This window comes from Chlamydomonas reinhardtii, chromosome 14, assembly GCF_000002595.2.
Source record: "Chlamydomonas reinhardtii strain CC-503 cw92 mt+ chromosome 14, whole genome shotgun sequence".
Lineage (NCBI taxonomy): Eukaryota > Viridiplantae > Chlorophyta > Chlorophyceae > Chlamydomonadales > Chlamydomonadaceae > Chlamydomonas > Chlamydomonas reinhardtii.
Genome location: NC_057017.1, coordinates 707,177 through 719,233, shown reverse-complemented (window position 1 = coordinate 719,233; position 12,057 = coordinate 707,177). Strand labels below are relative to the sequence as shown.

General features: G+C 76.1%; 1 protein-coding gene across 1 annotated transcript in view; it reads left to right on the top strand.

The window, feature by feature from the left end:
* CHLRE_14g612633v5 (uncharacterized protein) overlaps nt 1-12,057 on the top strand; it is a 38,423-nt gene that overhangs the window by 9,662 nt on the left and 16,704 nt on the right. Inside the window, exon 15 of the mRNA XM_043070021.1 lies at nt 103-12,023. Within this exon, the coding sequence (XP_042916694.1) occupies nt 103-12,023 (11,921 nt within the window). The remainder of the gene's footprint in view (nt 1-102; nt 12,024-12,057) is intronic.

Below are 12,057 nucleotides of genomic sequence, written 5' to 3'. Positions count from 1 at the left end.
CTGGCTTCGGCTGGCGGTCTGCTGCCCGTGGTGCCTGCCGGTGCTGCGCTCATGGGCGGCATCGCTCTGGTGTCGCACTGCGCGGAGGCGGACACGCTCAAGGTGCTTGACTACGTGGCCTACGGCAACGACAGCGCCAACCCGCTGCCCGCTGGCTCGGTGAGCCTGGTGCCGCTGGACGGCCCCGCCAAGGGCGCGTACTTTGTGGTGCTGCCCGAGGTCACGGGTGTGGCCGAGAGCGGCCTCACCACGGCGCCCGGCAGCTCCATCGAGCGCACTGGCAGCGGCAACACTGGCAACCAGGAGCCTGGCGCCGCCGGCATGAGCTGGTCTACCACGCCTAGCGCCAGCCCCGGCAGCGTGGACCCGACGTCGCTGGAGGTGCCCCTGGCGCCGCCCGACAGCCGCTGCGGCCTGCTGCCGCCGCCGTCGCCCGCGCCGCCCAGCCCCGCGCCTCCCTCGCCGGCCCCGCCCAGCCCTGCGCCGCCGTCGCCTGCGCCACCGTCGCCTGCGCCTCCCAGCCCCGCGCCTCCCTCGCCGGCCCCGCCCAGCCCTGCGCCGCCGTCGCCTGCCCCGCCCAGCCCTGCGCCGCCGTCGCCTGCGCCGCCGTCGCCTGCGCCGCCCAGCCCCGCGCCTCCGCCGGTGTGCTCGCCCTGCCCGCACAGCTTCATCAGCGAGTTCCACTACGTGGACACCAGCGGCCAGGCGTCTGCCCAGTTTGTGGAGCTCATCGTGCCGACCATGCTGGACCTGTCCACGCTGAGCCTGGCGACCTACACCTACAGCGCGGCTGGCGGCAGCCTGGTGGTTGACATCCCGCTGGGCTCGCCGCCGCCGGCCTCGAGCGGCGTGACGCTGGCCGTGTCGGAGCTGCCTGGCACTGGCTTCTCGGTGGTGACCGTGAGGGCCACTGCCGGCGGGCCGCTGGCTTCGGCTGGCGGTCTGCTGCCCGTGGTGCCTGCCGGTGCTGCGCTCATGGGCGGCATCGCTCTGGTGTCGCACTGCGCGGAGGCGGACACGCTCAAGGTGCTTGACTACGTGGCCTACGGCAACGACAGCGCCAACCCGCTGCCCGCTGGCTCGGTGAGCCTGGTGCCGCTGGACGGCCCCGCCAAGGGCGCGTACTTTGTGGTGCTGCCCGAGGTCACGGGTGTGGCCGAGAGCGGCCTCACCACGGCGCCCGGCAGCTCCATCGAGCGCACTGGCAGCGGCAACACTGGCAACCAGGAGCCTGGCGCCGCCGGCATGAGCTGGTCTACCACGCCTAGCGCCAGCCCCGGCAGCGTGGACCCGACGTCACTGGAGGTGCCCCTGGCGCCGCCCGACAGCCGCTGCGGCCTGCTGCCGCCGCCGTCGCCCGCGCCGCCCAGCCCCGCGCCTCCCTCGCCGGCCCCGCCCAGCCCTGCGCCGCCGTCGCCTGCGCCACCGTCGCCTGCGCCTCCCAGCCCCGCGCCTCCCTCGCCGGCCCCGCCCAGCCCTGCGCCGCCGTCGCCTGCGCCGCCGTCGCCTGCGCCGCCCAGCCCCGCGCCTCCGCCGGTGTGCTCGCCCTGCCCGCACAGCTTCATCAGCGAGTTCCACTACGTGGACACCAGCGGCCAGGCGTCTGCCCAGTTTGTGGAGCTGATCGTGCCGACCATGCTGGACCTGTCCACGCTGAGCCTGGCGACCTACACCTACAGCGCGGCTGGCGGCAGCCTGGTGGTTGACATCCCGCTGGGCTCGCCGCCGCCGGCCTCGAGCGGCGTGACGCTGGCCGTGTCGGAGCTGCCTGGCACTGGCTTCTCGGTGGTGACCGTGAGGGCCACTGCCGGCGGGCCGCTGGCTTCGGCTGGCGGTCTGCTGCCCGTGGTGCCTGCCGGTGCTGCGCTCATGGGCGGCATCGCGCTGGTGTCGCACTGCGCGGAGGCGGACACGCTCAAGGTGCTTGACTACGTGGCCTACGGCAACGACAGCGCCAACCCGCTGCCCGCTGGCTCGGTGAGCCTGGTGCCGCTGGACGGCCCCGCCAAGGGCGCGTACTTTGTGGTGCTGCCCGAGGTCACGGGTGTGGCCGAGAGCGGCCTCACCACGGCGCCCGGCAGCTCCATCGAGCGCACTGGCAGCGGCAACACTGGCAACCAGGAGCCTGGCGCCGCCGGCATGAGCTGGTCTACCACGCCTAGCGCCAGCCCCGGCAGCGTGGACCCGACGTCGCTGGAGGTGCCCCTGGCGCCGCCCGACAGCCGCTGCGGCCTGCTGCCGCCGCCGTCGCCCGCGCCGCCCAGCCCCGCGCCTCCCTCGCCGGCCCCGCCCAGCCCTGCGCCGCCGTCGCCTGCGCCTCCCTCGCCTGCGCCTCCCAGCCCCGCGCCTCCCTCGCCGGCCCCGCCCAGCCCTGCGCCGCCGTCGCCTGCGCCGCCGTCGCCTGCGCCGCCCAGCCCCGCGCCTCCGCCGGTGTGCTCGCCCTGCCCGCACAGCTTCATCAGCGAGTTCCACTACGTGGACACCAGCGGCCAGGCGTCTGCCCAGTTTGTGGAGCTCATCGTGCCGACCATGCTGGACCTGTCCACGCTGAGCCTGGCGACCTACACCTACAGCGCGGCTGGCGGCAGCCTGGTGGTTGACATCCCGCTGGGCTCGCCGCCGCCGGCCTCGAGCGGCGTGACGCTGGCCGTGTCGGAGCTGCCTGGCACTGGCTTCTCGGTGGTGACCGTGAGGGCCACTGCCGGCGGGCCGCTGGCTTCGGCTGGCGGTCTGCTGCCCGTGGTGCCCGCCGGTGCTGCGCTCATGGGCGGCATCGCTCTGGTGTCGCACTGCGCGGAGGCGGACACGCTCAAGGTGCTTGACTACGTGGCCTACGGCAACGACAGCGCCAACCCGCTGCCCGCTGGCTCGGTGAGCCTGGTGCCGCTGGACGGCCCCGCCAAGGGCGCGTACTTTGTGGTGCTGCCCGAGGTCACGGGTGTGGCCGAGAGCGGCCTCACCACGGCGCCCGGCAGCTCCATCGAGCGCACTGGCAGCGGCAACACTGGCAACCAGGAGCCTGGCGCCGCCGGCATGAGCTGGTCTACCACGCCTAGCGCCAGCCCCGGCAGCGTGGACCCGACGTCGCTGGAGGTGCCCCTGGCGCCGCCCGACAGCCGCTGCGGCCTGCTGCCGCCGCCGTCGCCCGCGCCGCCCAGCCCCGCGCCTCCCTCGCCTGCGCCGCCCAGCCCCGTGCCTCCCTCGCCGGCCCCGCCCAGCCCTGCGCCGCCGTCGCCTGCGCCACCGTCGCCTGCGCCTCCCAGCCCCGCGCCTCCCTCGCCGGCCCCGCCCAGCCCTGCGCCGCCGTCGCCTGCGCCGCCGTCGCCTGCGCCGCCCAGCCCCGCGCCTCCGCCGGTGTGCTCGCCCTGCCCGCACAGCTTCATCAGCGAGTTCCACTACGTGGACACCAGCGGCCAGGCGTCTGCCCAGTTTGTGGAGCTGATCGTGCCGACCATGCTGGACCTGTCCACGCTGAGCCTGGCGACCTACACCTACAGCGCGGCTGGCGGCAGCCTGGTGGTTGACATCCCGCTGGGCTCGCCACCGCCGGCCTCGAGCGGCGTGACGCTGGCCGTGTCGGAGCTGCCTGGCACTGGCTTCTCGGTGGTGACCGTGAGGGCCACTGCCGGCGGGCCGCTGGCTTCGGCTGGCGGTCTGCTGCCCGTGGTGCCTGCCGGTGCTGCGCTCATGGGCGGCATCGCTCTGGTGTCGCACTGCGCGGAGGCGGACACGCTCAAGGTGCTTGACTACGTGGCCTACGGCAACGACAGCGCCAACCCGCTGCCCGCTGGCTCGGTGAGCCTGGTGCCGCTGGACGGCCCCGCCAAGGGCGCGTACTTTGTGGTGCTGCCCGAGGTCACGGGTGTGGCCGAGAGCGGCCTCACCACGGCGCCCGGCAGCTCCATCGAGCGCACTGGCAGCGGCAACACTGGCAACCAGGAGCCTGGCGCCGCCGGCATGAGCTGGTCTACCACGCCTAGCGCCAGCCCCGGCAGCGTGGACCCGACGTCGCTGGAGGTGCCCCTGGCGCCGCCCGACAGCCGCTGCGGCCTGCTGCCGCCGCCGTCGCCCGCGCCGCCCAGCCCCGCGCCTCCCTCGCCGGCCCCGCCCAGCCCTGCGCCGCCGTCGCCTGCGCCACCGTCGCCTGCGCCTCCCAGCCCCGCGCCTCCCTCGCCGGCCCCGCCCAGCCCTGCGCCGCCGTCGCCTGCGCCGCCGTCGCCTGCGCCGCCCAGCCCCGCGCCTCCGCCGGTGTGCTCGCCCTGCCCGCACAGCTTCATCAGCGAGTTCCACTACGTGGACACCAGCGGCCAGGCGTCTGCCCAGTTTGTGGAGCTCATCGTGCCGACCATGCTGGACCTGTCCACGCTGAGCCTGGCGACCTACACCTACAGCGCGGCTGGCGGCAGCCTGGTGGTTGACATCCCGCTGGGCTCGCCACCGCCGGCCTCGAGCGGCGTGACGCTGGCCGTGTCGGAGCTGCCTGGCACTGGCTTCTCGGTGGTGACCGTGAGGGCCACTGCCGGCGGGCCGCTGGCTTCGGCTGGCGGTCTGCTGCCCGTGGTGCCTGCCGGTGCTGCGCTCATGGGCGGCATCGCTCTGGTGTCGCACTGCGCGGAGGCGGACACGCTCAAGGTGCTTGACTACGTGGCCTACGGCAACGACAGCGCCAACCCGCTGCCCGCTGGCTCGGTGAGCCTGGTGCCGCTGGACGGCCCCGCCAAGGGCGCGTACTTTGTGGTGCTGCCCGAGGTCACGGGTGTGGCCGAGAGCGGCCTCACCACGGCGCCCGGCAGCTCCATCGAGCGCACTGGCAGCGGCAACACTGGCAACCAGGAGCCTGGCGCCGCCGGCATGAGCTGGTCTACCACGCCTAGCGCCAGCCCCGGCAGCGTGGACCCGACGTCGCTGGAGGTGCCCCTGGCGCCGCCCGACAGCCGCTGCGGCCTGCTGCCGCCGCCGTCGCCCGCGCCGCCCAGCCCCGCGCCTCCCTCGCCTGCGCCGCCCAGCCCCGCGCCTCCCTCGCCGGCCCCGCCCAGCCCTGCGCCGCCGTCGCCTGCGCCACCGTCGCCTGCGCCTCCCAGCCCCGCGCCTCCCTCGCCGGCCCCGCCCAGCCCTGCGCCGCCGTCGCCTGCGCCGCCGTCGCCTGCGCCGCCCAGCCCCGCGCCTCCGCCGGTGTGCTCGCCCTGCCCGCACAGCTTCATCAGCGAGTTCCACTACGTGGACACCAGCGGCCAGGCGTCTGCCCAGTTTGTGGAGCTGATCGTGCCGACCATGCTGGACCTGTCCACGCTGAGCCTGGCGACCTACACCTACAGCGCGGCTGGCGGCAGCCTGGTGGTTGACATCCCGCTGGGCTCGCCGCCGCCGGCCTCGAGCGGCGTGACGCTGGCCGTGTCGGAGCTGCCTGGCACTGGCTTCTCGGTGGTGACCGTGAGGGCCACTGCCGGCGGGCCGCTGGCTTCGGCTGGCGGTCTGCTGCCCGTGGTGCCTGCCGGTGCTGCGCTCATGGGCGGCATCGCTCTGGTGTCGCACTGCGCGGAGGCGGACACGCTCAAGGTGCTTGACTACGTGGCCTACGGCAACGACAGCGCCAACCCGCTGCCCGCTGGCTCGGTGAGCCTGGTGCCGCTGGACGGCCCCGCCAAGGGCGCGTACTTTGTGGTGCTGCCCGAGGTCACGGGTGTGGCCGAGAGCGGCCTCACCACGGCGCCCGGCAGCTCCATCGAGCGCACTGGCAGCGGCAACACTGGCAACCAGGAGCCTGGCGCCGCCGGCATGAGCTGGTCTACCACGCCTAGCGCCAGCCCCGGCAGCGTGGACCCGACGTCACTGGAGGTGCCCCTGGCGCCGCCCGACAGCCGCTGCGGCCTGCTGCCGCCGCCGTCGCCCGCGCCGCCCAGCCCCGCGCCTCCCTCGCCGGCCCCGCCCAGCCCTGCGCCGCCGTCGCCTGCGCCACCGTCGCCTGCGCCTCCCAGCCCCGCGCCTCCCTCGCCGGCCCCGCCCAGCCCTGCGCCGCCGTCGCCTGCGCCGCCGTCGCCTGCGCCGCCCAGCCCCGCGCCTCCGCCGGTGTGCTCGCCCTGCCCACACAGCTTCATCAGCGAGTTCCACTACGTGGACACCAGCGGCCAGGCGTCTGCCCAGTTTGTGGAGCTGATCGTGCCGACCATGCTGGACCTGTCCACGCTGAGCCTGGCGACCTACACCTACAGCGCGGCTGGCGGCAGCCTGGTGGTTGACATCCCGCTGGGCTCGCCGCCGCCGGCCTCGAGCGGCGTGACGCTGGCCGTGTCGGAGCTGCCTGGCACTGGCTTCTCGGTGGTGACCGTGAGGGCCACTGCCGGCGGGCCGCTGGCTTCGGCTGGCGGTCTGCTGCCCGTGGTGCCTGCCGGTGCTGCGCTCATGGGCGGCATCGCTCTGGTGTCGCACTGCGCGGAGGCGGACACGCTCAAGGTGCTTGACTACGTGGCCTACGGCAACGACAGCGCCAACCCGCTGCCCGCTGGCTCGGTGAGCCTGGTGCCGCTGGACGGCCCCGCCAAGGGCGCGTACTTTGTGGTGCTGCCCGAGGTCACGGGTGTGGCCGAGAGCGGCCTCACCACGGCGCCCGGCAGCTCCATCGAGCGCACTGGCAGCGGCAACACTGGCAACCAGGAGCCTGGCGCCGCCGGCATGAGCTGGTCTACCACGCCTAGCGCCAGCCCCGGCAGCGTGGACCCGACGTCGCTGGAGGTGCCCCTGGCGCCGCCCGACAGCCGCTGCGGCCTGCTGCCGCCGCCGTCGCCCGCGCCGCCCAGCCCCGCGCCTCCCTCGCCGGCCCCGCCCAGCCCTGCGCCGCCGTCGCCTGCGCCACCGTCGCCTGCGCCTCCCAGCCCCGCGCCTCCCTCGCCGGCCCCGCCCAGCCCTGCGCCGCCGTCGCCTGCGCCGCCGTCGCCTGCGACGCCCAGCCCCGCGCCTCCGCCGGTGTGCTCGCCCTGCCCACACAGCTTCATCAGCGAGTTCCACTACGTGGACACCAGCGGCCAGGCGTCTGCCCAGTTTGTGGAGCTGATCGTGCCGACCATGCTGGACCTGTCCACGCTGAGCCTGGCGACCTACACCTACAGCGCGGCTGGCGGCAGCCTGGTGGTTGACATCCCGCTGGGCTCGCCGCCGCCGGCCTCGAGCGGCGTGACGCTGGCCGTGTCGGAGCTGCCTGGCACTGGCTTCTCGGTGGTGACCGTGAGGGCCACTGCCGGCGGGCCGCTGGCTTCGGCTGGCGGTCTGCTGCCCGTGGTGCCTGCCGGTGCTGCGCTCATGGGCGGCATCGCTCTGGTGTCGCACTGCGCGGAGGCGGACACGCTCAAGGTGCTTGACTACGTGGCCTACGGCAACGACAGCGCCAACCCGCTGCCCGCTGGCTCGGTGAGCCTGGTGCCGCTGGACGGCCCCGCCAAGGGCGCGTACTTTGTGGTGCTGCCCGAGGTCACGGGTGTGGCCGAGAGCGGCCTCACCACGGCCCCCGGCAGCTCCATCGAGCGCACTGGCAGCGGCAACACTGGCAACCAGGAGCCTGGCGCCGCCGGCATGAGCTGGTCTACCACGCCTAGCGCCAGCCCCGGCAGCGTGGACCCGACGTCGCTGGAGGTGCCCCTGGCGCCGCCCGACAGCCGCTGCGGCCTGCTGCCGCCGCCGTCGCCCGCGCCGCCCAGCCCCGCGCCTCCCTCGCCGGCCCCGCCCAGCCCTGCGCCGCCGTCGCCTGCGCCACCGTCGCCTGCGCCTCCCAGCCCCGCGCCTCCCTCGCCGGCCCCGCCCAGCCCTGCGCCGCCGTCGCCTGCGCCGCCGTCGCCTGCGCCGCCCAGCCCCGCGCCTCCGCCGGTGTGCTCGCCCTGCCCGCACAGCTTCATCAGCGAGTTCCACTACGTGGACACCAGCGGCCAGGCGTCTGCCCAGTTTGTGGAGCTGATCGTGCCGACCATGCTGGACCTGTCCACACTGAGCCTGGCGACCTACACCTACAGCGCGGCTGGCGGCAGCCTGGTGGTTGACATCCCGCTGGGCTCGCCGCCGCCGGCCTCGAGCGGCGTGACGCTGGCCGTGTCGGAGCTGCCTGGCACTGGCTTCTCGGTGGTGACCGTGAGGGCCACTGCCGGCGGGCCGCTGGCTTCGGCTGGCGGTCTGCTGCCCGTGGTGCCTGCCGGTGCTGCGCTCATGGGCGGCATCGCTCTGGTGTCGCACTGCGCGGAGGCGGACACGCTCAAGGTGCTTGACTACGTGGCCTACGGCAACGACAGCGCCAACCCGCTGCCCGCTGGCTCGGTGAGCCTGGTGCCGCTGGACGGCCCCGCCAAGGGCGCGTACTTTGTGGTGCTGCCCGAGGTCACGGGTGTGGCCGAGAGCGGCCTCACCACGGCGCCCGGCAGCTCCATCGAGCGCACTGGCAGCGGCAACACTGGCAACCAGGAGCCTGGCGCCGCCGGCATGAGCTGGTCTACCACGCCTAGCGCCAGCCCCGGCAGCGTGGACCCGACGTCGCTGGAGGTGCCCCTGGCGCCGCCCGACAGCCGCTGCGGCCTGCTGCCGCCGCCGTCGCCCGCGCCGCCCAGCCCCGCGCCTCCCTCGCCGGCCCCGCCCAGCCCTGCGCCGCCGTCGCCTGCGCCACCGTCGCCTGCGCCTCCCAGCCCCGCGCCTCCCTCGCCGGCCCCGCCCAGCCCTGCGCCGCCGTCGCCTGCGCCGCCGTCGCCTGCGCCGCCCAGCCCCGCGCCTCCGCCGGTGTGCTCGCCCTGCCCACACAGCTTCATCAGCGAGTTCCACTACGTGGACACCAGCGGCCAGGCGTCTGCCCAGTTTGTGGAGCTGATCGTGCCGACCATGCTGGACCTGTCCACGCTGAGCCTGGCGACCTACACCTACAGCGCGGCTGGCGGCAGCCTGGTGGTTGACATCCCGCTGGGCTCGCCGCCGCCGGCCTCGAGCGGCGTGACGCTGGCCGTGTCGGAGCTGCCTGGCACTGGCTTCTCGGTGGTGACCGTGAGGGCCACTGCCGGCGGGCCGCTGGCTTCGGCTGGCGGTCTGCTGCCCGTGGTGCCTGCCGGTGCTGCGCTCATGGGCGGCATCGCTCTGGTGTCGCACTGCGCGGAGGCGGACACGCTCAAGGTGCTTGACTACGTGGCTTACGGCAACGACAGCGCCAACCCGCTGCCCGCTGGCTCGGTGAGCCTGGTGCCGCTGGACGGCCCCGCCAAGGGCGCGTACTTTGTGGTGCTGCCCGAGGTCACGGGTGTGACCGAGAGCGGCCTCACCACGGCGCCCGGCAGCTCCATCGAGCGCACTGGCAGCGGCAACACTGGCAACCAGGAGCCTGGCGCCGCCGGCATGAGCTGGTCTACCACGCCTAGCGCCAGCCCCGGCAGCGTGGACCCGACGTCGCTGGAGGTGCCCCTGGCGCCGCCCGACAGCCGCTGCGGCCTGCTGCCGCCGCCGTCGCCCGCGCCGCCCAGCCCCGCGCCTCCCTCGCCGGCCCCGCCCAGCCCTGCGCCGCCGTCGCCTGCGCCACCGTCGCCTGCGCCTCCCAGCCCCGCGCCTCCCTCGCCGGCCCCGCCCAGCCCTGCGCCGCCGTCGCCTGCGCCGCCGTCGCCTGCGCCGCCCAGCCCCGCGCCTCCGCCGGTGTGCTCGCCCTGCCCGCACAGCTTCATCAGCGAGTTCCACTACGTGGACACCAGCGGCCAGGCGTCTGCCCAGTTTGTGGAGCTCATCGTGCCGACCATGCTGGACCTGTCCACGCTGAGCCTGGCGACCTACACCTACAGCGCGGCTGGCGGCAGCCTGGTGGTTGACATCCCGCTGGGCTCGCCGCCGCCGGCCTCGAGCGGCGTGACGCTGGCCGTGTCGGAGCTGCCTGGCACTGGCTTCTCGGTGGTGACCGTGAGGGCCACTGCCGGCGGGCCGCTGGCTTCGGCTGGCGGTCTGCTGCCCGTGGTGCCTGCCGGTGCTGCGCTCATGGGCGGCATCGCTCTGGTGTCGCACTGCGCGGAGGCGGACACGCTCAAGGTGCTTGACTACGTGGCTTACGGCAACGACAGCGCCAACCCGCTGCCCGCTGGCTCGGTGAGCCTGGTGCCGCTGGACGGCCCCGCCAAGGGCGCGTACTTTGTGGTGCTGCCCGAGGTCACGGGTGTGGCCGAGAGCGGCCTCACCACGGCGCCCGGCAGCTCCATCGAGCGCACTGGCAGCGGCAACACTGGCAACCAGGAGCCTGGCGCCGCCGGCATGAGCTGGTCTACCACGCCTAGCGCCAGCCCCGGCAGCGTGGACCCGACGTCGCTGGAGGTGCCCCTGGCGCCGCCCGACAGCCGCTGCGGCCTGCTGCCGCCGCCGTCGCCCGCGCCGCCCAGCCCCGCGCCTCCCTCGCCGGCCCCGCCCAGCCCTGCGCCGCCGTCGCCTGCGCCACCGTCGCCTGCGCCTCCCAGCCCCGCGCCTCCCTCGCCGGCCCCGCCCAGCCCTGCGCCGCCGTCGCCTGCGCCTCCCAGCCCTGCGCCTGGCACGCCGCCGCCTTCGCCGGAGCCGCCCAGCCCCGGACCGGGTGTGCCCCCTCCGTCGCCTGCGCCTCCCAGCCCTGCGCCTGGTACGCCGCCACCTTCGCCGGAGCCGCCCAGCCCCGCGCCGGGTGTGCCCCCGCCGTCGCCTGCGCCTCCCAGCCCCGCGCCTCCCTCGCCGGAGCCGCCCAGCCCCGCGCCGGGTGTGCCCCCGCCGTCGCCTGCGCCTCCCAGCCCTGCGCCGCCTTCGCCGGAGCCGCCCAGCCCTGCGCCGGGTGTGCCCCCGCCTTCGCCGGCGCCTCCCAGCCCTGCGCCTCCCAGCCCTGCGCCCCCTTCGCCGGAGCCGCCCAGCCCCGCGCCGGGTGTGCCCCCGCCGTCGCCTGCGCCTCCCAGCCCTGCGCCTGGCACGCCGCCGCCTTCGCCGGAGCCGCCCAGCCCCGCGCCGGGTGTGCCCCCTCCGTCGCCTGCGCCTCCCAGCCCTGCGCCTGGCACGCCGCCGCCTTCGCCGGAGCCGCCCAGCCCCGCGCCGGGTGTGCCCCCGCCGTCGCCTGCGCCTCCCAGCCCCGCGCCTGGCACGCCGCCTCCTTCGCCGGAGCCGCCCAGCCCTGCGCCGGGTGTGCCCCCGCCGTCGCCTGCGCCTCCCAGCCCTGCGCCTGGTACTCCGCCGCCTTCGCCGGAGCCGCCCAGCCCCGCGCCGGGCGTGCCCCCGCCGTCGCCTGCGCCTCCCAGCCCCGCGCCTGGCGCGCCGCCGCCTTCGCCGGAGCCGCCCAGCCCCGGACCGGGCGTGCCCCCGCCGTCGCCTGCGCCTCCTAGCCCTGCGCCTGGCGCGCCGCCGCCTTCGCCGGAGCCGCCCAGCCCCGCGCCGGGTGTGCCCCCTCCGTCGCCTGCGCCTCCCAGCCCTGCGCCTGGCACGCCGCCTCCTTCGCCGGAGCCGCCCAGCCCCGGACCTGGTGTGCCCCCGCCGTCGCCTGCGCCTCCCAGCCCTGCGCCTGGTACTCCGCCGCCTTCGCCGGAGCCGCCTAGCCCCGCGCCGGGTGTGCCCCCGCCGTCGCCTGCGCCTCCCAGCCCTGCGCCTGGCACGCCGCCGCCTTCGCCGGAGCCGCCCAGCCCCGCGCCGGGTGTGCCCCCGCCGTCGCCTGCGCCTCCCAGCCCTGCGCCTGGCACGCCGCCGCCTTCGCCGGAGCCGCCCAGCCCCGCGCCGGGTGTGCCCCCTCCGTCGCCTGCGCCTCCCAGCCCTGCGCCTGGCACGCCGCCGCCTTCGCCGGAGCCGCCCAGCCCCGCGCCGGGTGTGCCCCCTCCGTCGCCTGCGCCTCCCAGCCCTGCGCCTGGCACGCCGCCGCCTTCGCCGGAGCCGCCCAGCCCCGGACCTGGTGTGCCCCCGCCGTCGCATGCGCCTCCCAGCCCTGCGCCTGGTACGCCGCCACCTTCGCCGGAGCCGCCTAGCCCCGCGCCGGGTGTGCCCCCGCCGTCGCCTGCGCCTCCCAGCCCTGCGCCTGGTACTCCGCCGCCTTCGCCGGAGCCGCCTAGCCCCGCGCCTGTGGTGCCC